A 23,773-nucleotide genomic window follows, 5' to 3' on the forward strand; every position below is an offset into this window, starting at 1 on the left:
CCGCTCCGTAAACACATGGCTCAGCTCTGTACACTTTGTACACACAGGGCTCCGTTCCTTACCCTTCATACACACGCGGCTCCGCTCTGTACCCCACGTACACACACGCAGCTTCGCCCCGTACACACATGCGGCTTCGCTCCTTACACCTCGTACACACATGCGGCTTCGCTCCGTACACCTCGTACACACACGCTGCTCCGCTCCGTACAAGCGTGGCTCCGCTCCATACACCTCGCATGCGCGCGGCTCCGCTCCGTACACCTCTTACACGTGCGGCTCCGCTCCGTACACTTCTTACACGCACAGCTCCGCTCCGTACAACTTGTACACACGAGGCTCCGCTCCGTAAACACACGGCTCAGCTCTGTACACACAGGGCTCCGTTCCGTACACTTCATACACACAGGGCTCCGTTCCATACACCTTGTACACATGCGGCTCCGCTCCGTACACACACGTGGCTTTGCTCCATACACCTCGTACACACACGCGGCTTCGCTCCGTACACACACGTGGCTTCACTCCGTACACACATGCGGCTTTGCTCCGTACACCTCGTACACAGACGCAGCTTTTCTCCGTGCACCTCGCACACACACACGGCTCCGCTCCGTACACCTTGCACGCGCGCGGCTCCACTCTGTACACCTATTACACACGCAGCTCCGCTCCGTACACCTTGTACACACGAGGCTCCGCTCTGTAAACACGACTCAGCTCTGTACACACAGGGCTCCGTTCCGTACACCTCGTACACACGCGGCTCCGCTCCGTACACCTCGTACACACACGCGGCTTTGCTCTGTAAACACACACGCGGCTCCGCTCCGTACACCTCGTACACACACGCGGCTTTGCTCTGTAAACACACACGCGACTCCGCTCCGTACACCTCGCACGTGCGCGGCTCCGCACACACGCAGCTCCGCTCCGTACACCTCGCACACACGCGGCTCCGCTCCGTAAACACACGGCTCAGCTCTGTACACCTCGTACACACACAGCTCCGCTCCATACACCTCGTACACACACGCGGCTTCGCTCCGTAAACCTCGTACACACGCGCCTTCGCTCCGTACACCTTGTACACACGAGCAGCTTCGCTCCATACACCTCGTACACACACGGCTCCGCTCCATACATCTCGCACGTGCGCAGCTCTGCCCCGTACACCTTGCACACTTGCAGCTCAGGCCCGTACACCTCGCACATTCGCAGCTCTGCTCCGTACACCTCGCACACGCACAGCTCCGCTCCGTACACCTCGCACATTCACGGCTCTGCTCATCTCGCACACGCGCATCTCCGCTCCGTACACCTCGCACAATCACGGCTCTGCTCCATACACCTCGCACATTCGCGGCTCTGCTCTGTACATCTCGCACACGCGCAGCTCCGCTCCGTACACCTCGCACAATCGTGGCTCCGCTCCGTACACCTCGCACATTCGCGGCTCTGCTCTGTACATCTAGCACACGCGCAGCTCCGCTCCGTACACCTCGCACAATCGTGGCTCTGCTCCATACACCTCACACATTTGCGGCTCTGCTCTGTACACCTCGCACACACACGCAGCTACATCCACCCTGTAAACCCCTCCTGATCCCACACATAATTCCCTCATCCAGCACCATGACAACCAACACAGTAGTCCCACATACAATACATTGACGGCTGTGTGCACAGGACGTGTGATGAGGTCACAGGAGGGAAGGAATCAGGTGTCACATGATCAGGGGCCTCCACTGAAGCCCCTGATCATGTAACCCCTGACTCCTCCCCTCCTGTGACCTCATCACTGGTCCTGTGCACACAGAGCAGGGATTTATCAGTGAGGGGCTGGCCCTGGGAGGGGGAGGAAGGGGTCGGTACATGGGGGGGCGTGGCGCTATGGTGGCGGATTATAATGGGGCAATTTTCCTTGGGCTGGTGGGCCCCCCCCACATTACTGGGCCCTGGGCTACCGCCCAGATTGACCTCATTATAATCCGCCACTGTGTGGGGGCATCCTGTGTGATGGGCGGTTCTGTGGGGGCATCCTGTGTGATGGGCGGTTCTGTGGGGGCATCCTGTGATGAGCGGTTCTGTGGGGGCATCCTGTGTGATGGGCGGTTCTGTGGGGGCATCCTGTGTGATGGGCGGTTCTGTGGGGGCATCCTGTGTGATGGGCGGTTCTGTGGGGGCATCCTGTGTGATGGGCGGTTCTGTGGGGGCATCCTGTGTGATGGGCGGTTCTGTGGGGGCATCCTGTGTGATGGGCGGTTCTGTGGGGGCATCCTGTGTGATGAGCGGTTCTGTGGGGGCATCCTGTGTGATGGGCGGTTCTGTGGGGGCATCCTGTGTGATGAGCGGTTCTGTGGGGGCATCCTGTGTAATGGGCGGTTCTGTGGGGGCATCTTACTCTTTAGGGAGCATTACCATATTGTATGAGGACACTAGTGGGCTTCACTAGGAGGAATATCTCTGTGTGGGTACATAAAGGCTCAGGTGAGGTTTGGGTACTGGCTTGGCGTTAGTTGGGCTGTATGATGTTCTTTTCACCACACAATCCCCATGTCTGGAAGTCAGGTGCACGTGTCTAGAAACTCCACCGTGGGGAGACGCCATACTGACCGCTGCTAGTCCCATGGACCCACACACAAGCCATGGCCTGCTTCTGAACATACATGGATGCCACCGCCAGTCAGCCAGGTGCAACAGGTGGTCAGAAAGTAGGACTACCCAGGAGCAGGCGCTCTACCGTCTGCAATGAGAATTCTGAACTACTGGGACAGATGGAAACGGCTCCACATGTGGCATAATGGTACATCCCAGGTGTATGGTGGATGATGCGCTGAGGCGACAGCGCACAGGGCTCAGCCACAAAGAGCGGGGTGGGGACGGCGCACTGGTGAGAGTCCTCTGATGCCCCCCTGCCGCCGGTATTTTTGGGGAAGGCGGGGAGACAGGCAGTGTCTCGTATAGTCTGGACCAATAAGGGGCGCGCAGTGCGGGTCACGTGGCCGTGGTGGGCGCTTTTGTTCTTCGCTGCTAAGAGCGCGCGCGGTATTCATCGGCAGAGACAGGTGAGAGCCGGGCGCGCTGTGAGGAGCAGCGGAGGAAGGTGGCGGGCAGTTACAGACATGTGATGGGGCGAGGGTGGGAGGAATGGCTGCTATCCTCTGCTCGGCACAGGCGGTGGGGATGTGAGCGCACCTGTAGGACAGCCGCCTCATTCCATTTTATCACCGGCGGTCACGGGCTTACTCCGGCTGCCATTACCGCTGCCGGGTTCATGTGGGGAGAGATGAAGTGCGGGACTTGTACTGTCTGACAGAATGCTAGAAAAGGCGCGCTCCCTGCTTTATTCAGGTGTAGTCTGGCCCCGCCTCTCCTGTCAGTGGCTGAGGGCAGCCCGGCGCCGCCCTCCTTCACGTGCTCGCATTGTGTGGCGGGTGTGGCACTCGGCATTTCTCCTGCTCCGTTGTCGGCTCTCTGCGTGTCACGTGGTTCGGACTGCGCGCTCTTTTGTTGTTGTACCCTCGTGGGGATGACAAGTGGGCGCGGGCGCCTTCGGCACGCGGTCCCTGCCCCGCCCACCACCTGCAGGTTGCCGCCGATCACCTCACCAGTAGCCGGACACAGTGGGCGGGTTCCCGTTACCAGTTATTGATTCTTACCTGTCCTCTCAGTAATACGTCTCCTTCTTGTTGCAGCTCCTGGATTGGTGGACACTCGCCCTTTCAGCCATGTCTGACGCTGGTAGGACTCTCGTGTACCCCTATAACATACGAATAAAGGGCTTTTGTGCTTCACATTATTATTAGTAATGTCTGTGTTAAACTGTGTGCTAAAAACAAATCTGCCATAATCGGCTCCATCCTGAGTTTCCGCAGTCGGGATAGGAACATGCGCATTGGAATCCACACAGTTCACCCTGGACCTCGGTCACTGCCGGACCCCTCGTTGGGGCACCCTTGATGTGGTGAGGTGATGCTGATATGTTGCCATTACAGACAGGGGTCTGCTGATGACCCCTGTGTCTGTTCAGTGCTGTGTTCCTAGGAGGCCATGATTTCTCCTACACACAGCAATGCTGTAGCACAAGTGATCAGGAAATCACAGGTTCAAGTTTCCTTAAGGGACTAACAAATACAGGAAAAAATAAAGTTCAAATCACTCCACTCTTCCCCTATTAAAACTTAAGAAACTTTCATAAGTCTGGTTTATCAAAATACAAAAAAATCTGATCAGAAAACAATGCCAGACATGCAGTTCTTCAGCTGCAAAAAAAAAAACCAGGTGATCAAAACATCAAATCTACCCCAAAAAATATATATCCATAAAATCATTCTCAGGGCACAGAAAACAATCCCTCACACAGCGTCATATCCCAAAAATTGAAGTTACAGCTCTTGGAAAGTGGCGACACATGCAAAAAAAATTCTCATTTTTTTGGCCACCACTAGGACAACCCCCATCTTGATCTAAATGTTTTGTTGATTTACAGTAAAAAAAGCTTATACTTTCTACTGGTGTTGGCACTCTTAGGCTGGGTTCACACGTGGCGTTTTTTTCGCGTTTCCGCGGCAGTTTTAACCGCGTGATTTTGTCGCGAAAAATAAGCATCCCATGCATTCCTATGGGATTCCGCAATGCTGTGCTAATGCTGCGGCTTTTACCGCGGCGGAATCGCTTCGCGGTAAAAACCACAGCATGCTCATTATTTTGCGGAATCGCGGCGATCCCGCACCCATAGGAATGCATTGTTCCGCTTATTTCCCGCATGTGGCTGTGCACACCATGCGGAAAGTAAGCAGAACAATTGCGGATGGTACCCACGGTCCGGAGGAGAGGAGACTGTCCTCCGGGCTTTGGGTACCATATCCCTGTAAAAAATAGAATTTAAAATAAAAAATATTGTTGTTCTCACCCTCCGACGTCCCGCGCAGCCTTCCCGCCTCTCTCCACGCTCCCGTTCCCAGTAGTCCTTTGCGAAAATGCCCGCGATGGCGTCCGATCTCGCGGGATCGCGAATTACCGCGAGACGTCGCGTTCCCGCGAGAACTGACGTCATCGCGGGCATTTTCGCAAAGGACTACTGGGAACGGATGCGTGGGACGTCGGAGGGTGAGAATAACACTTTTTTTTTTTTTTTTTTTTTTTTTTTACATTCTATCTTTTACTACTGATGCCGCATAAGCAGCCTCAGTAGTAAAAAGTTGGTCACACTCGTCAAACACTGTGTTTGACGAGTGTGACCAACCTGTCAATCAGTTCTCCAAGCGATGCTACAGATCGCTTGGAGAACGCTAGCATTTTGCAAGCTAATTACGCTTGCAAAATGCTAGTTTTTCCGCGGGAAAATCGCGGGAATTTAAAATGCGATTTTCCCGCGGACTGGAATTCCGGAATTCTCGCGGTAATTTCCGCGAGAGTTCCGGTACGTGTGCACTTAGGCTTATTCCCAGGTCTCTTGTGTGGTTGACACGTGAGCTGGGCGCCCGGTCAGCGATGGCGTTGCCTTCCCCACCTTTGTACAGTTAGCAATTAACAGGAGGTCAGAGCAGCCACAACACTTGCTTCCTGTTACTTAACTGCACTAAGGTGGGGACAGTGACCCATCACTGATTGGGTGCTCAGCTCACATATCAATGGAATGAGAGCCCTGGGAACATGAGTGCTGGATCGGAGGTGAGTCTAAGCTTTTTTTTCAGTGGCCAAGCATGCCATGTAAAGGGTTGTCCTAGTAGTGGACAACGTCAAATAAAACAAAAATTAAACATGGTTGGTATCTGCATACTTGTCCATACCTGGAGAATCATATTGCCTGGTCAATTTTACTGTAAAAACAATGCTGTAACTACAACACCAAAAAAACTATTGCACTGTTGCTATTTCACCACACTTGGAAGTTTTTTCCTGCTTTCCAGTACATCATATGGCATGAATGGGGTAATTCGAAAGTACAACTCATCCTATCCAAAAAAAAAAAAAAAAAAATCGCTCAAGGCTAGATGGGAAAAAGTTATGGCTCTTGGAACAAGGGTACGTGCAGACTATCAGTAATTGCTGCAGGTTTGACGCTGTGTACTTATTCAGCGTCAAACCCCAAGCGGCCAGCTTGGTTTCAAGAAATCCCATGTCCACAGATGCCAGCGCTCACCTGCTGAGATGGATATGTGACGCGTCTTTCCAGACCGCAGCATGTCCATTTCTCAAATTTCACCCACAGCATGTATTGAACGCTGTAAATCCACATGGTTCAGTGAACACATGCAGATTCGCCTGGGTTTGATAGCCAGCAGAACTTTGAACGCATTGAAAATGTACTGCTTTCAGAGCGCTGCTACTTCTGGATCGTGTGCACCCTGCTAAGTGGTTGGGAAAAAAAATTGCCCAGTCCTTAAGGGATTAAATGGCTACAAATTAAATTCTGTCATACTGATAGCTGTGGGTAATGATTCTAAAGTATTTCTGTTGGATACTACCAGAAGTTTCTCCTATTCCAACCAAGTAACTAGAGGATATGCTCAAAGAATCACAATGACTACTCCTTACTGGACACCAGCAGTAATGGGACATAGATGAAGTTGTATCTCTCATTTCTTAACTGCTACTTTAACTTTAGCCCTGAATAATCAATGTGTTTTCACTAGGTTTTTTGGTGTAAAACTGAAATGCAAAACTTTGACATTTTAGGCAATTTTAGAATGTTAGGGTTGGAAGGGACTTCAAGGGTTGTGTCCAACCCCCTTTTCAATGCTGGGTTCACTTGGCCAATGATAAAATGCAAAAAGCCTATACTCTCCTCCTGTATCAGCGCTGTTCCACTCATGGTTGCACTTGTGTTCCCAGGGCTCAAGTGTAGTTAAACGTGAGCCCGGTGGCCAGTCAGCACAGGCATCATTGTCCCATCTTTGGACAGTTAAGTCTTCCTGTTAGATGCTTGTGCTAATTCATAGCTGCACCTGAGCCCTGGGACTGCGTGTGCTGACACAACTGCATCTGTGCTGGCACAGGAAGTGAGTATGGACTTATTCAGGTCAAGAAGTGGTTGCCCTTGTAGTGGACAACTCCTTAATTATTCAAACCCTAAACACCAGTCTTAAAGGGGTTGTCCACTACTAGGACAACTCACTTCTTGATCAAAGTATTTGGCCCCCATAAAATTATACATCCTGTGCCAGTGCTGTTCCGGCGGTGTTGATGGTTGCTCTCCCTGAGACCCTCGTATGGTGTTGTGATGCGTGACTCCAGCACCCAATCAGTGCTGGTGTCGCTGTCCCAGTCTTTGAATAAGTCTAACATTAAGAAGTCCGGGATTATCTGCAGATCATGAGTGATGCACTTAAGCTGGCATAGGGTACCTGGGGTTCAGAACAGAAACTAGATCACGCAGCATTGTACTATGCTAGCTCTCCCAGCTTCTCTACACAGATGAGCCTTCAATTCTTACTTCCAGAGTTTAGAGAGCCTCCCCCTCTGCTCTAGCAGCATCCCATCTCCTGAAGAACAAAAGGTTCAGGTGTACATGTTACCATTTATGCCTCCCAATCTCCCTCTTATTAATCTATCTGAAGAACCAGAAGGCCGAGACTAGAATGGAGCAGAGGTGCATACTCAGTGGTCCCCAACCTTTCTGACCTAGAGAGCCACATGCAGCTCTGAGAGAGTTGCGAGCCACATCTAGCTCCAGCACACCTGATAGTAGTGGCAACCAGAGCTCCCATTACAGATGTAATGATAACCAAAGCTTTTCCACAGAAATCACCCCTAAGCAGTATAACAAGATCCAGCGATCCCCCCCACAATACCCTTGTTCAATTCTCTCCCATCCAGCACTCCCAACACTGTCACATGCAGCTTCAGGCACCACCTCCGACAGGTAGTATCATCCTGTCTCCAGCGTACTATACTGAAATTATCTCCAAACCCCCAAGACCAGTATATGTGCATCCAGATCTGCTCTTCTTTGCACGGCTGCACACACAACTCATTTTGAGATGTGCTTTTAATACCTGATTGCTAGATCTGGAGCTAATGCGCCAAGCTGGCAGACGGCCACAAGCCACAATTCATGGGACTGCGAGCCACATGTGGCTCCTGAGCTAGAGGTTGGATGCCCCTGCTCTACTTGAACACTGTTTATTTTCTGGGATTCCTGAAAAAGCGGAGTTAAGCTTTCTCTGGCAGTATCACAGGTGAAGAACAGACATTAAATGTGTTGTTTTTTTTTTTTTTTTCTGGTCCTTCCCCTCTACACCCCAGAGATAAATGTTTTTGCTTTCTTAAGAAGCATAAGTGTCAAACTCCCAAACAAGACCCCTGCAATTGGCTTATTAACCTTTTAAACATTGTGATAAATAGCCTTCTAAATGAAACAATCACTAAGAGGAAGGGGCTAACTCACAACACATCAATACCCCTACAATGTGATCATGGGGAGCACCTGTACAGTGAGCACACAAAAATCGTACTGATCCAAAGAACATCGCCTGTATTAGCCAAAATGGTCAACTGCACCTGTTGGATCTCTCAGAGGTACAGTGTTTAGAATAGGGTGCTGTTCTTTTTCCTTGTGAAGTTTTCCAACTAATCCCAGAAATCTGCTCTATGTGGCAAATAGTAGGTTCAGACCACACATGGTGTATTGCTACATTTGTGAGAAACTTGGGGGGTGGTCTATTTTCTGCCTTTAACTCTTGTGAAAATATACACTGGGGCTAAAACATTTTAGTGGTAAACATTTGCAATCTTCACAGCTAATTTCCAACTACATATGGAGTTATGGTGTCCTGAGGAGAAAATTCAGTTACCGTACGCTCTGGTCCATTTTTTTCCTGTCTCTCTTGTGAAAATGAGAAATTGAAGACAAAAGGAAAGCTTTTTGTGGAATATCAGCTCTAATTTTTGCTTCCTAATACCATAGACTTTTGTGCAGCATGTGTAAGGCCACTGTGTAACCCTGCCCCACCACTGATTGGCAGCTTGCTGACAAATCAGTGGACAGAAGAATCTGAGACATGGATGTGGTTGGTATTATATACAGCACATAAGTCTTGTCTCTATTTACATCAGAAAAAATGGGGATTCTATCAACACCAAGCAGTCTGATAGGTGATAAATCACTAGACTGTCTCTACATCATGCTGCTAGCAGAATCCTTAGCAAAAACTTGCTGACAGATTACCTTTAACCCTTAAAAGACATAGAAGTTCGGCAATGACAACCACAGGGGTCGTGCAGACCCCAGGTTGTCATGCCAACCCATCTGTGCCCCACGATCGTGTGACATGGGCGAAAATGGGCAGTACTAAGACACACAAAGTTTGCGTGCAGAGGTTCACTGTGACATTTTAACTAGTTAACAGCTACAGGTGGATCTCAATTAGATCGGCTGTCATGTGCTGGATAAGGTGCGGGCTCAGTGCAGGGGCCTGCACCAAAGAGGAAAGGCGACCTACGACAAACTACTTTGTGTGGTATGACTACTTGTGTTTAAAAAAAGTTCAAAAATTGAGTGTTCCTCTAAATTTGTTGCATTTCAAAAACTCAAATTATCGATCTGAATTTACCACTAACATCTACATATCACAAAAAACATTTCACTTGTGATATGTAGCAGCATTCTAGACTATTACCACTTAAATGGACCGTCAGTACATAATGACTGTTCAAACAAAGTACAGGTGCTTGGTGCTTAATGATGGTTCCAATCATTTGTATAAATGTCCAACCTGCTTGGTTTCAGTCTTATCTCCACCTGTCACTGGCTCTATGAAGCCATAGCTGTCAAAGAGGTGGGGTGGAGCTTGGGGAGGGGGGACACGCATCGCAAGCGTGTATATTTAAATAATTGGCACCGCTGTGAAGCGCTGAGTGACGATACTTTGTTTGAACAGTCATTCTGTCATGACAGTCCCGTTAATCTCACACGGTAACTTTGAAATTTTGGACTGGACAGGAATGTGAAAAGCTCTGGCGTGAAGAGGTAAAAATGGTAAGTATTAACTGTTTTTTAGGGAGCTTAAGCATACAAATGTTTAAGGAATTTGTGCAAAGTGGCATGACATAAAGCAACATTCTCTCCCACTAAAATGTTGCTATTGTTCCAAACTTTGTATTTTCACTAGGGCATTAGGAGAAAACGAACCATACAATTTATAACTGGATATGGTTGAGGCACATTGCAGACTACATAGGGTAGTATCATTTTGAAATGCAAACTTTGCTGAAAAGGCTTGCAGTTGCCTTGTCATTAGAACCCACGAGCTGCAAGAAATGCAATCCTTGCCCCAAAGATGTAACTGAATTTATCTGAGGTGTAGTGGTCTGACACCACTGTTTCACAGAATCTTATACCATTAAGCCATGTAGATGCATCTTCCTACCCTCCAATTTCCGCTTTCTCAAAGGATAAGAGATATTGGAACCTACAACTTGTTACCTTGTACCAAACATTTCAAAATTCTAAATGTGGTGTTGGAAACTATATAAGAGCATGGATGGCTCAGAGAAGTGTTGTGTGGTTTTTTTTTTTTTTTTTTTTTTTTTTTTTTTGCAGAACCTCCTTCTCCCCCAAACCCCCCCCCCCCCCCTTACACAGTGACCCCCATTTTGGAAATCTCACATTTTGAGAATATGGAGTTGTAGATGCTGCGCTATTTTAGTGCCCAGTATGTGCCTCTGCAGACACGCATCCTGTCAATTAACTGCACCTCTAGAGCCAAATGCCCTCCCCTCCTCACATCTGAGCCGCTTCTCCCAAAGAGCAGAATTAAGCCCCCATCACACTAAGCGACACTACAGCGATCCCGACAATGATACGACCTGGTAGGGATCGTTGCTTCGTCGCTATGTGGTCGCTGTTGAGATGCCAAACAGTCAGATCTTCCCAACTACGCAGCAACGTTACGGCGACCCGTAGCAACCTTTGTAACTATGTCGGCAGTCGTTGGGACCCTCTCGCATAGCAGCTACACTGATGATTCAGACCTAGAAACAACGCAAATCCACGCCCATGTGTCTCGCTTCTGAGTCGCTAACGAGGTCGTTGGTAAGGTGTCAAACATACCGATGCATGCTACCCAGCGGGACCTCAACGATCAAAAAATGTCCAGGTCATTCCGACACGACCAGCGATCTCACAGCAGGGGCCTGGTCGCTGCTACCTGTCAAACGTAGCGAGATCGCTGCTGAGGTCGCTGTTGCGTCACAAAACTTGTGACTCAGCAGCGATCTCGCTTAGTGTGATTTGGGCTTTACTGGATTTCTGTCTTTGGTGCCTTTTCCCCCCTCCTCCCAGAGGCTTTGTGCTGCAAATGGTGTGGAAATTTAGTATTCACTTGTGACGGAGCTAAAGTTTGTTGTGGTAGGGGTTGAAATTTTCATTAGTACCACTTTTGTGGTAAACGCCACTGGATTGCTTTTAAGGCTAGTCTTCATATTTTACCTTGTGCTTTATGCTAATCCCTTACAGTTCCATTTAAAGCCACAGCATGAATTGGACCAAACTCCTCTGGAATCATTCACTTAAGGCAGATTGAGTCACTCTGGATTCAATATGGCGGCTATTCTGACGGTCTCAATGTTATTGGAGGGCCAAAAAGCAAGGTCTACTGTGCTTTTCTGAACAGCTTAAAAAGTGAACCATGGAAAAAAGGCTAAAGTCTTAAAATGGCTACATTATAGTGAATAGTTCCAGAGGGGGCTTAGTCTGAATCCTGCCTGGCGATTGAGACAAAACCCTGATGCAAGTACTTCCCCAAGATCTCCATATTAATGTTCCTTAGCCTTAGGACGCATTCAGTAGTCATTATTTTTACCCCTTAACGACCTCCAATACGCATTAAAACAGTGGCCATTAAGGGGCCTTATCTCTCATTACCATTTTAACCCCCAAGGGTGGTTTGCATGTTCATGACAGGCCAATTTTTACAATTCTGACCACTGTCCCTTTATGAGGTAATATCTCTGAAACGCTTTCATGGATCCCGGTGATTCTGACTTTGTTTTCTCGTGACATATTGTACTTCATGCTAGTGTTAAAATTTCATTCATGTAACTTGCGTTTATTTGTGAAAACGGAAATTTGGCAAATTTTGAAAATTTCGCAATTTTCCAACTTTGAATTTTTATGCCCTTGAATCACAGAGATACTTTACATCAGCGCAATTTTGGAACAAAAATTTTTTTTTTTTGTTAGGAAGTTATAAGGGTTAAAAGTTGACCAGCGATTTCTCATTTTTTGCAACACCATTTTATTTTTACAGATCACATCACATTTGAAGCCACTTTGAGGGGTCTAAATGATAGAAAATACCCAAAAGTGACACCATTCTAAAAACTGCACCCCTTAAGGTGCTCAAAACCACATTCAAGAAGTTTATTAACCCTTCAGGTGCTTTACAGGAATTTTTTTTGAATATTTAAAAAAACAACTTTTTTTTCACAAATATTTCAGGTTCAATTTTTTTTGTTTTACCAAGGGTAACAGGAGAAATTGGACTGCAAAAGTTATTGTGCAGTTTGTCCTGAGTACGCTGATACCTGATATGTTGGGGGGAACCACTGTTTCGGTGCATGGCAGAGCTCGGAAGGGAAGAGCCCCTGATGTACCTAAACAGTGGAAACCTCCCACAAGTGACCCCATTTTGGAAACTAGACCCCCCCCCCCCCCGAGGAACTTATCTAGATATGTGGTGAGAACTTTGAACCCACAAGGGCTTCACAGAAGTTTATAACGCCCGGGTGTCAAAAAAAAAAAAAATATTTTTTCCACAAAAATGATTTTTGCCCCCAATTTTTTATTTTCCTAAGGGTAACAGGAGAAATTGGACCCCAAAAGTTGTTTTGCAATTTGTCCTGAGTAGGCTGATGCCCTATATGTGGGGGTAAAACACTGTTTGGACGCATGGCAGAGCTTGGAAGGGAAGGAGCACCATTTGACTTTTTTTCAACGCAGAATTGGCTGGAATTGAGAGCAGACGCCATGTTGCATTTGGAGAGCACCTGATGTGCCCAAACAGTGGAAACCCCCCAATTCTAAGGCCGGGGTCACACTAGAGAGGAATATGGACGAGTGAGAGGCGTTAAAAGCACGCATTACACACGGACAAATGATTCTCTATGGGGCAGCTCCCATCAGCCGTATATTTCTCGTCTGTATTCTACGGTCCGTGCCAATCGCAGCATACTGCGATTGTCAGCGTACTACGCCCATAGTACGCCAATGCAAGTCTATGGGTGCGCTAAAAATATGCATTACACACGGACCACACATGTGACTTGCGAGAAATACGCACCCAGTTTCCTTTAGAAAAGCCGGCAATTCAGTGCGCTATACAGTAAACTCACACTGACAGGTTTAATAAAGAAACGAAAGAATGGATATATACACATAGAAAAAAAAAAAAAAAAAATATATATATATATATACACACATGTCATTGAGACACACAAATATATATTTATATGTCAGAGTTCTTCATAGCAGAATAGCCGCTAATTCAATTGCCGGCTTTTGTCAAATCATTCCCCAACCCGACATGAAATGACACATGGCTTGCATACAGTAATCCATTTCATGTGTTTTTTTTTTTTTTTTTCTTTTTGTATGTAAACCAAGTGTCATTTCATGTCGGGTTGGGGAATGATTTGACAAAAGCCGGCAATTGAATTAGCGGCTATTCTGCTATGAAGAACTCTGTGAAATATAAATATATATTTTTGTGTCTCAATAACGTGTGTGTGTGTGTGTGTGTGTGTGTAAAAAAAAAAAAAAAAAAAAAAATATATATATACCATATATATGTGTGTGAATTCTGTGTGTATATCCTTTCGTTTGTGTTCTAAAACCTGTCATAGGGCTCCATTATATGTCCATTTTGCAAGCCGGCGAGAAAATCTCAGCTTACGGATGCTTACATGCGCAAAATACGCGACCACACCTTGCTTACGGATGACATACGGATCACTATTTAGGGGTCATTCATCCGTATTACGCCTGTAAACTACGGACCGTATTTTGCGTCTTAGTGTGACCCCGGCCTAACTCCAACCTTAACCCCAACATAGCCCTAACCCTTATGGTAAAATGGAAATAAATACATTTTCTTTTAATTTTATTATTTTTCCCTAACTAAGGGGGTGATAACGGGGGGTTTGATTTACTATTTATGGCGGGTTTTTATTTTTGGCAGCTGTCGCACGCTAAAAGACGCTTTTTATTGTAAAAATAGTTTTTGCATCACCACATATTGAGAACTATAACTTTTCCATACTTTGACCCATAGTCATGTGAGGTCTTATTTTTTGCGGGACGAGTTGACGTTTTTATTGGTATCATGTTCGGGCACGTGACATCTTTTGTTCGCGTTTTATTCCGATTTTTTTTTTTTTTTTTTTTTTTTTTTTTTTGACGCAGAATGAACAAAAACCAGCGTTTCATGAATTTCTTTTGGGGGGTTCGTTTACACCGTTCCGCCTGCGGTAAAATTGATAAAGTGCTTTTATTCCTTGGGTCAGTACGGTTACAGCGATACCTTATTTAATTTTTTTTTTTTTTTTTTTTTTATGTTTTGGCGCTTTTATGCAATGAAAATTTTTTTTAGATAAATTATGTTTGCATCTCTTTATTCTGCAAGCTATAATTTTTATTTTTTTTGCTGATGATGCTGTATGGCGGCTCATTTTTTGCGGGACAAGATGACGTTTTCAGCGGTACCATGGATATTTATATGCGTCTTTTTGATCGCGCGTTATTGCACTTTTTGTTCGGTGGTATGATAATGCTATGTTTTTTTATTTTTAAAGGGGTTAACTAATGGGACAGTTTTATAGGGCGGGTCGTTGCGGACTCGGCGATACTAAATGTGTATTTTTAACTGTTTGTTATTTCCAAAAAATGAATTGGGGAATATTTTTAAAAAAAATTATTTAGCGATTTTTTTTTTTTTTTTTTTACATTATTTTTACACTTTTTTTATTTTTTTTCAATGATCTGACTTCACAGATCGCTGTGACAGATAATAATTTTTTGCTTCGTTTTTTATTTTTTTTAAGGTGTTCGCTAAAGGGGTTAACTAATGGGACAGTTTTATAGGGCGGGTTGTTACGGACGCGGCGATACCAAATATGTTTACTTCTATATTTTTTTTTTTTTTTTTTTTTTTTTTCTAAAAAATTTATTAAGGAATTTTTTTTTATTTTTACTTTTTTTTTTTTTTTTTTTTTTTTTAACTTTATTACATTGTCCCAGGGGGGACATAGCTGTCATGTGACAGCGATCTGTCACAGGCACTGCACAAGGCTTCCTCCTTGCCTGCGTTTTGCAGGCATGAGGAAGCCAGCTCCCTGCAGGCCCCCGAAGGTCCCAGTCGCCATCTTGGATTCGGGGACCTGCAGGGATGGAGCCCCCTGCAGCAGTGCTGTACATTGCGCTGCTGTGGGGGGCTCAGGGAAGCACTAAGGGAGCCCCATCCCTGCTGATGCTGCTTTTAACCCCCGGTACACTGCGATCGAGTTTGATCGCGGTGTGCAAGGGGTTAACTTGGGGCTGTCCGTGACCGCCCCTGACACATTGTGCCGGGTGTCAGCTGTGATAATCAGCTGACACCCGGCCGCGATCAGTGGCGCTCACCACTGTGATGTACTATCCTGTCCCTGGGAAATAAGTCCCAGGGCACATGGATGGGATAGTACATCACATGACAGAAAGGGGTTAAAAAGGTGATGGGGAATAGGGGTATAGTGCCCCCCAGCGTCTGAAAATCGCTGAATTTGCGTCAGGGTGCTCAAGCACCTTGGTGCATACCCAAGCACCCGATGCAAACTCAAATAGCAAGTGCTTGCGCTCAATACTGACAGGCTATCTATAATAATAAATGCCCTAAGCAACTTCCGGTTGTAACAACTTCCGTCCAGTTGTAACCGGTGACGTCACCGCACACCTCTTTCCATGTTAACCCTCAACACACACACTCCACTCACCTTTCACCATCTCCACTCACGTCCACTCACTCTTTCACTCCACATACGACCCTTTCTCTCACTCCGTCTCTCATACTCACGCCGTCATCGCCGCTGATCCATGATCCCCGACATCATCTTCCGCCGGCGCCATTCTGGATCCAGACGTCCTCCACGCCGGCGACATGTTCTTGCGGCGACGCCATTTTGGATCGGCGAAATCCCGCGATAGTCAAGATGGCGTCGCCGCAAGAACATGTCGCCGGCGAGGACGACGTCGGGATCCAAAATGGCGTCGGCGAAAACTCGCGAGATTTCGCCGACGCCATTTTGGATCCCGACATCGTCCACGCCGGCGACATGTTCTTGCGGCGACGCCATTTTGGATCGGCGAAATCCCGCGATAGTCAAGATGGCGTCGCCGCAAGAACATGTCGCCGGCGAGGACGACGTCGGGATCCAAAATGGCGTCTGCGAAAACTCGCGAGATTTCGTCGACGCCATTTTGGATCCCGACGTCGTCCACGCCGGCGACATGTTCTTCCGGCGACGCCATCTTGACTATCGCGGGATTTCATGATACTCAAGATGGCGTCGCCGCAAGAACATGTCGCCGGCGTGGACAACGTCTGGATCCAGGATGGCGCCGGCGGAAGAAGATGTCAGGGATCGTGGAGCAGCGGCGATGACGGCGTGAGTATGAGAGACGGAGTGAGAGAAGGGGTCGTATGTGGAGTGAAAGAGTGAGTGGAGATGGTGAAAGGTGAGAGGAGTGTGTGTTGAGGGTTAACATGGCAAGAGGTGTGATGCTGTCGCATCCTCCTGATGCGATAGCATCGGGCCATAATCTAGTTCAGTATAATGACCTATTGTTATAAAATTCTATATAGTACCTTTTGGGTTCAAAATCCTCACTGGTATACCAATCTGATATCAGAGGGTACAAATTTAAAGTATAAAAACTGAATTTTCAAATTTGTTCTCATAAATATATGCAAATCATATCTACCAAAATTTACCATGAACATTAAGTACAAGATGTCAAGAGAAAAGTTACTTGGATCCATTGAAGTGTTCCAGAGTCATTACCTCATAGTGACGCTGGTCAGATTTTAAAAAATTGGCCATGTCATGCAGGTCAATATTGGGTCTGTCATGAAGAGGTTAAAGCAGTATTTAGCCCCTTTGTAGCAGAGACCCCAGAGATTTTCTGAAGCTGGGGGGAGCTATAACCTCACTTTTTAGCGCTGTTAAAAAGTGGCGCTGAGGAATAAGAACCCTTAACTGCCGTCGTTAAAAGCCGTATCAGCGGTCATTAAGGGGTTTGTTTAATTTCAAAATACATACCTGAAAATTTAAATGTAACCTACACTGAACTAGCCTGTCCACCTCTATCCCCCTCTCCTGAAATCTTGCATTGCTCAGTACAAGGTGTAGTTGTTAGTCAGGCTGGGTCAAAGATTGAATACTCTTGGACATGAGTAATATCACTCGATTGCTGGACTTGTGCTCATTTTAATATTGGAGTTATAAACTCACTAGGACATGACTTTTCAAAGTAAATACAGCATCCTCCACTTTCTAAGAATTGTTTAATAGTATATACAGTTTGCTTTGTGAAATCTGAGGACCGGACTGCCTCATGGAGCTTTATGTACCTTTTTGATACTCATTGCTTTTTATCTTTATATAGATATTAAGGTCAAGGAGCTGGAGAAACGTGCCTCTGGTCAGGCATTTGAGCTGATACTGAGCCCCCCATCTACTGATGCTGCTCCTGATCTTTCACTTGCCTCACCGAAGAAAAAGGAATGCTCGCTGGAAGAAATTCAGAAGAAGTTGGAAGCAGCAGAAGAGAGGCGCAAGGCGAGTTACTTCCTTTATACAGTTTGCCTAACCTTGAATGGACTGATGCTCCATAGAATACATTTAAAAGGAACCAGTCATCTGGGTATTTCTATCCCCAAACAATACCATCTATTTAAAGGTGGTTACATTTATTCTTATTTTAGAAAAAATAAACTTATGCAAATTGGCTGCAATTGCAGTGGACAGGCACTGCACTCATTGCTCTGCTGTTCTTCCCTATTACCCCATCTTCTACTTGCCTGTCAGTGATTGACAGGTCACTTTCAGTGGCTTGCCTCTCCCATCTGAGAACTAGAACTGCGTTGATTCACTGTGGTAGAGCACACATACGAAGTTCCTGATGAACTCAGTGTCTGGCACAAACAGTCCTTCACTATTACCTCAGGAGTGAGGAATAGGGAAGAGGCAGCTTAGCTGTATGTGTTATGCCCACCCACTGCACTTGTGGTTCACTAGCATAACAATTAAGCAATTCAATTAAATTGAACTACGGCATTAATTTGGGTGTGATAAAAGCCTGATTGTTCCTTCAGTTTCTTTTGTAAGTCTGTAAACTTTGCGCTTTCACCCAATGTGCCAAATTTTGCATTGCTTTTTGGCATATGCCCCTAAATTGCATGTGGAATTTAACCTGAACTTGCATGAACTGAGCCAGATGTATGGTGTTTTAACTTGTCTTTCCAAATAGTTGTCTACAAACTGACTAACCTGCTAATAGAGGTATTTGCAGCGATCTCTTGCTTATTACTAAAAGAGGACCACATCATGGAATGTTTGCTGCCAAAGCATGGTAAAATTTAGTAGAGGGTTTCCCCCTCCGGCGCACATATGGAAAAAATTCCCAAAAATTCAAAAACAAGCACATTTGAATGGTTGACTCACCAAAACCCTGACTAATGCACTAGCAGGATGCAGCAGACATCCATTGATGAAGGCTGGGGCAGCACAGGTGCAAACCACTGATGAGAACAGCCAGTAACCCAAGAGGGTCTGGCTGCCTAGTGGGGGAAAAAAAAGCACACAAATTGGGCTTTTGCATAGGACATCAGTCACACAGATAAGTGTGGTGCAAAGTGTCTGAACAGCCTATTAATGACACCCATAGTATTAGCAGGCGGGCTGCTCAGCAATATATATATCTATATCACACAGAAAAACCAAGCCAGCATGAAGAGGTCTAGCTGCATCCTGCAAAAATGATAAAAAGTGCAAAAAGATATGGTTTCCCCCTCCCTAATCCAGAGTGATTGATTTATAATTTATCTTTTATCACTGATTTGTCTGTGGAAAAGTACCACTTCCCTGCATGAGGTTGAACAATCATATGCAGTCAGCAACACAGGGGGCAGAGGAAACTTTCTGATACTTGCTGATCTCTGTAGTTGTGCATACATGTCATTACTTTTAAAAGAAAATGAGGAGGAAATCTGGTGTTGTGTTTTTTTTGTTTTTTTTTATATAGCGCTAACATATTCCGCAGCGCTTTACAGTTTGCACACATCATCATCACTGTCCCCGATGGGGCTCACAATCTAAATTCCCTATTAGTATGTCTTTAGAATGTGGGAGGAAACCGGAGTGCCTGGAGGAAACCCACGCAAACACGGGGAGAACATACAAACTCCTTGCAGATGTTGTCCTTGGTGGGATTCGAACAATCTGAGCCACCATGCCGCCCTGCCGTGGGTTTAGATGCATGTTATATTGTCTGAAGATTGTTTTGGACATAAGTAGCAGACATTGTTCCATCAGGATACCTCCCACTATCTACTGTAAATGTTGCATGTTATTACCTACGTTCAATTGAGTGGTGGTTGTCAGTCTCTGATAGGCAGGTGAGCTCTATTGGGGTCCGTTTATGTATACTTTAGTTCTTTAACATGAACTAAATATATAATTATTTTCGTTTGAGGCCATGTGCACACGATGCAGATTTGCAGCGTTTCCGCAGCGGATTTTACTGCGCAGAAACGTTGCATATCCGCATTGTGATGTACAGTACCTTTAAAATGAATGGGAAAAAAAACGCTGTGCAGACGCTGCGGATTTTTCCACGCGGTTTTCCTGCGGTACAAAATCCGCAGCATGTTACTACTTTTGTGCGGTTTTCTATCTCCCCTGTCACCAAATCCGCAGGGGGAAAACCGCAATGGAAAACCGCACAAAAACCGCATGAAAACCGCGTGAAAAATGGAAGAAATCCGCAGGAAAAATGCAGGTCATTTGACCTGCGGTTTTCTTCCATTCTGCACGGAAAAATCCGCAGGGCTCAAAACTCCGTCTGCACTCAGCCTAAAGATGTGTAAGTTCACTTAAGTTTTTTTTTTTTTTTTTTTTGGGCATTGTAAAATCACAGTATCGCCTTGCAGTTACACTAGGATCCTAAACTTGGAGAGAAAGTTTGCTGCAGTTGTAATGTGAGCTAGCAGTACACTAGGTTTTCAGGGAATATGTTGACCTCTGCTCACCCTAGTGTTTAAGTTTGATATTTTTAACTTAAAGGTGTATAATATGAAAAATTAAGTTGAGGATTTTACACTCGGTGTTCTCTCTTCTAGAAGTGAAAGCTGTATTACAATAAGCTGTGCAGCTTACTGCATTTTTGTCCACTGCAGATTTATTTTCTTGGAAGTATGCTAACTTTCCACTTGCGCCACATGCACACATTGAGTATCTGGTGAGTTTTTTTTACCCCAATATTTGTAAGCCAAAACCAGGAGTGGGTGAAAAATGCAGAAGTGGTACAAATGTTTCTATTATGCTTTTCCTCTGACTGTTCCACTCCTGGTTTTGGCTTACAAATACTGGGGGTCAAAAACTCAAATACTCAATGTGTGCACATGGGCTTACACTTGTAGTCCAGGAGAAATTATATCGGATGAAATTTCCTTAGATGGCTGCTGGGTTTTGATGTAAGCCACCTGTTGGACTAAGCTCGCACAACATTAGAAGTCAATTCCATCCAGAGAGCTCGGCCTTTTTTTTTTTTAATTTTTTTTTTTTTTTTTTTGTAGCACCCAAAAACTTGAATGCTTGAGTCTCATGTGACAGACTTTTTTTTTTTTTTTTTTTTTTTTTTATTCTCTTGCAGCTTTGGTCTGTTTTTAAAAAAAAAAAAAAAAAAAATTACTCACCCGCAGTGCTGCTCTTATTTCAGTGTATAAAATGTTAATTTTTTTTTTTCTCAGTTACAAGAGGCTGAAATGTTAAAGCAGCTTGCTGACAAGAGGGAGCATGAGAAAGAAGTGCTGCAGAAGGCTAAAGAAGATAACAACAATTTCAGCAAGATGGCTGAGGAAAAGCTGACTTCTAAAATGGAAGCCATTAAAGAAAACAGGGAGGCCCAGATAGCCGCAAAACTGGAGCGATTGCGAGAATTGGTAAGTGACCGATTTTAGAGAATTAATGTTTTTAAATGTTCTGAGTTTGCTCACCATGATTCGGTAACAATACTTTTTTTTTTTTTTTTTTTTTTTTTCTCTCCCTCACCCCAGGAGAAGAAAAAAGATGAGATCAGAAAGGGAAAAGACTGCAAAGATGAAGCTGAAAACTAATTTGTCTTAAAAGGCTTGCCCCAACATTGCAAAGCTAATCCTGTCCGTGTTTCCCCTCCTGTTTGTTTAGCAGCTATAATGATGTAGCCAAATTTGATGCATCATATTTGCTTGGTTAGGCTAGGTTCACACTTGCCTTCCGGAGTGCTGCGGATGGCTGCCTCCTTTCTTCCTCCCTGAAGCTCTCCAACCTCGTATTCATCCTGCGTACCTATCTTTAACATTGGGTATGCAGGGACATGCGTTGTATGCGGATACGTCCGCATGCAGCGATTTGACGTGTGCGGCGACCGCACGGTAAAGCAAAACCTTGCATACAACGCCTGTCCCTGTGTACCCAATGTTAAAGATGGGTATGCAGGACTCATACAGAAGTAGGCGGAGCGTAGGCAGAGCTTCAGGGAGGAAGAAAGGAGGGAGTAGGCAGCCATCCGCAGCCCTCATGAACGCAAGTGTGAAACCAGCCTTAATGAGGAAGCTTTTCACTTATCCAGTCATCTTACTGTGCTGGTTGCTGTTGTATTGTACTGGAAAGTTTTGGTGTCGGGTTTTCTAGTATTGTTATACCAGTGTTCAGACTGTTACATAAGGCACTTAAATATCAATGGTTCTCTATCTATGACTTGTAATAGCGTGTCTTAATAAAATAACTTGTTGGGAAACTTTGCCTCAGCAACATGTTAAACCGTTTCCGACACTGGGCGTAATAGTACGCCGATGTCAGACTCCCTCCCTTTGATGTGGGCTCTGGTGGTGAGCCCACATCTTTCCCGGGACATGTCGGCTGTCTTGAAACAGCTGACATGTGCCCAGAATAGCTGCTGGTGGAATCACAATCTACCCGAGGCTATTAAAGGGAATCTGTCACCCTTTTTTTTGGCTTTGCAGCTGCTGGCATGGCCATCGGGGGCTTATCTACAGCATTCTGTAATGCTGTAGATAAGCCTCCGATGTAACCTGAAAGAGAAGAAAAACACGTTGTATTATACTCACCGAGGTGGGCGGTTCGGTCCGATGGGTGTCGCCGTCCCGTCCGGCGCCTCCCTTCTTCATGCGATTACGTCCTATTCTCCCATCCTGTAATGGCTGCAGCGCAGGCGCACTGCTCTGCCCTGTTGAGGACAGAGCAGAGGTCTGGCGCCTGCGCACTGCAGAACTCTGCTCTGCCCTCAACAGGGCAGAGCACTGCGCCGGAACCATTTCAGGACGGTAGAAGAGGACGTCATCGCATGAAGAAGGGAGGCGCCGGACCGCCCACCTCGGTGAGTATAATATAACGTGTTTTTCTTCACTTTCAGGTTACATCGGGGGCTTATCTACATCATTACACAATGCTGTAGATAAGCCCCCCGATGTCTATGCCGGCAGCTAATAGGGGATAAAAAGGGTGACAGATCCCCTTTAACCCATTAAATGCCACTGACAGCGGCATTTAACTCGCGCTTCTGGCCATTGGGCCGGAAACCTGCCCATCGGTGACCCCTGTCATGTCATTGCGAGTCACCAGTTTGTTGGCATGACAACCAGTTGTCACTACTGTCTTGCTTTGAGTGTAACCTGGTGGTCAGCGCTCATAGCAAGTGAGTAATTCTGCTACATAGTGGCGATCTGATCATCACCTCTATGTATGTTGCTATTGAGGAACAGCCGAACAAATAAGTAAATGATGATAAATGCCAGTTATTGTAAATTTATAAAATACAAAGTTTGAAACAAAAAGTAGGGGTAAAAACACCTTACTAATGACAAGTAGTGTATACCTGCCAAGTATACAAGTAACCAATAATAGCTGACATTGATAAAAAGGCACGTGCAAAATCTTTACAATATTTAAATACAAACAAGACACACAAATAGATGGGTGTGAAAAAAAAGTGTTGATATAAGGATATTGAACAAGTAGATGTGTAAAAGGTGAATATATAATATACACATATTAATGTGCATTTAAGGCAAAATACTATGCAATCAGTGCACACAAAGTAGAAACTCAAGTAAACAAACATAGTAAACTCACAATATAAAAAAATAGAAAATTGGTAAATACACCTGTATAAAATATCCAACTGAAATCAAATTGCATATATAAATAGTGTAAATATCAAAGTGCATGCATGTTCTTTTAAAATTACAAAGAAAAATAGTGTCAGCATGACAAGTGCCCTAGGTTTGACCATTATACTAGACCAAGCAAGTCTAAAAAAAAAAAAAAGGTCTAAAATGGTTGCACTAGATAAGACAATCTTGTGCATGTGCTAATATAGGATCAGAATGTAGTAGATCAATGTTATTGCGTATAGCATGGTAATTACTCAAATTACAATGGGGCAGCAATTGGCACTTACAAAGGTGCAGAGTAGCAGCTGTGGTCACATACATGTGCTAATATATGACCA

The 23,773-nt window shown here is 45.5% G+C and overlaps 1 protein-coding gene across 2 annotated transcripts; it reads left to right on the forward strand.

Moving 5' to 3' along the window:
- The first annotated feature begins 2,949 nt into the window (after positions 1–2,949).
- Positions 2,950–22,039, forward strand: STMN1 (stathmin 1). 2 transcript variants are annotated; one of them, XM_073542512.1, is made up of 5 exons: positions 2,950–3,068; positions 3,699–3,744; positions 17,648–17,820; positions 21,012–21,203; positions 21,318–22,039. In XM_073542512.1, the coding sequence occupies exons 2-5, from the start codon at positions 3,732–3,734 to the stop codon at positions 21,375–21,377; spliced, it is 438 nt and encodes a 145-aa protein (XP_073398613.1). In that variant the 5' UTR covers positions 2,950–3,068; positions 3,699–3,731; the 3' UTR covers positions 21,378–22,039. The 2 variants fall into 2 exon arrangements, with proteins under 2 accessions (XP_073398613.1, XP_073398615.1); XM_073542514.1 differs by lacking the exon at positions 2,950–3,068 and adding an exon at positions 3,080–3,106.
- Positions 22,040–23,773: the final 1,734 nt, after the last annotated feature.

The sequence above is a fragment of the Dendrobates tinctorius genome, unplaced genomic scaffold, assembly GCF_039654945.1.
Source record: "Dendrobates tinctorius isolate UK_male_01 unplaced genomic scaffold, ASM3965494v1 ptg000127l, whole genome shotgun sequence".
NCBI classification, from domain to species: domain Eukaryota; kingdom Metazoa; phylum Chordata; class Amphibia; order Anura; family Dendrobatidae; genus Dendrobates; species Dendrobates tinctorius.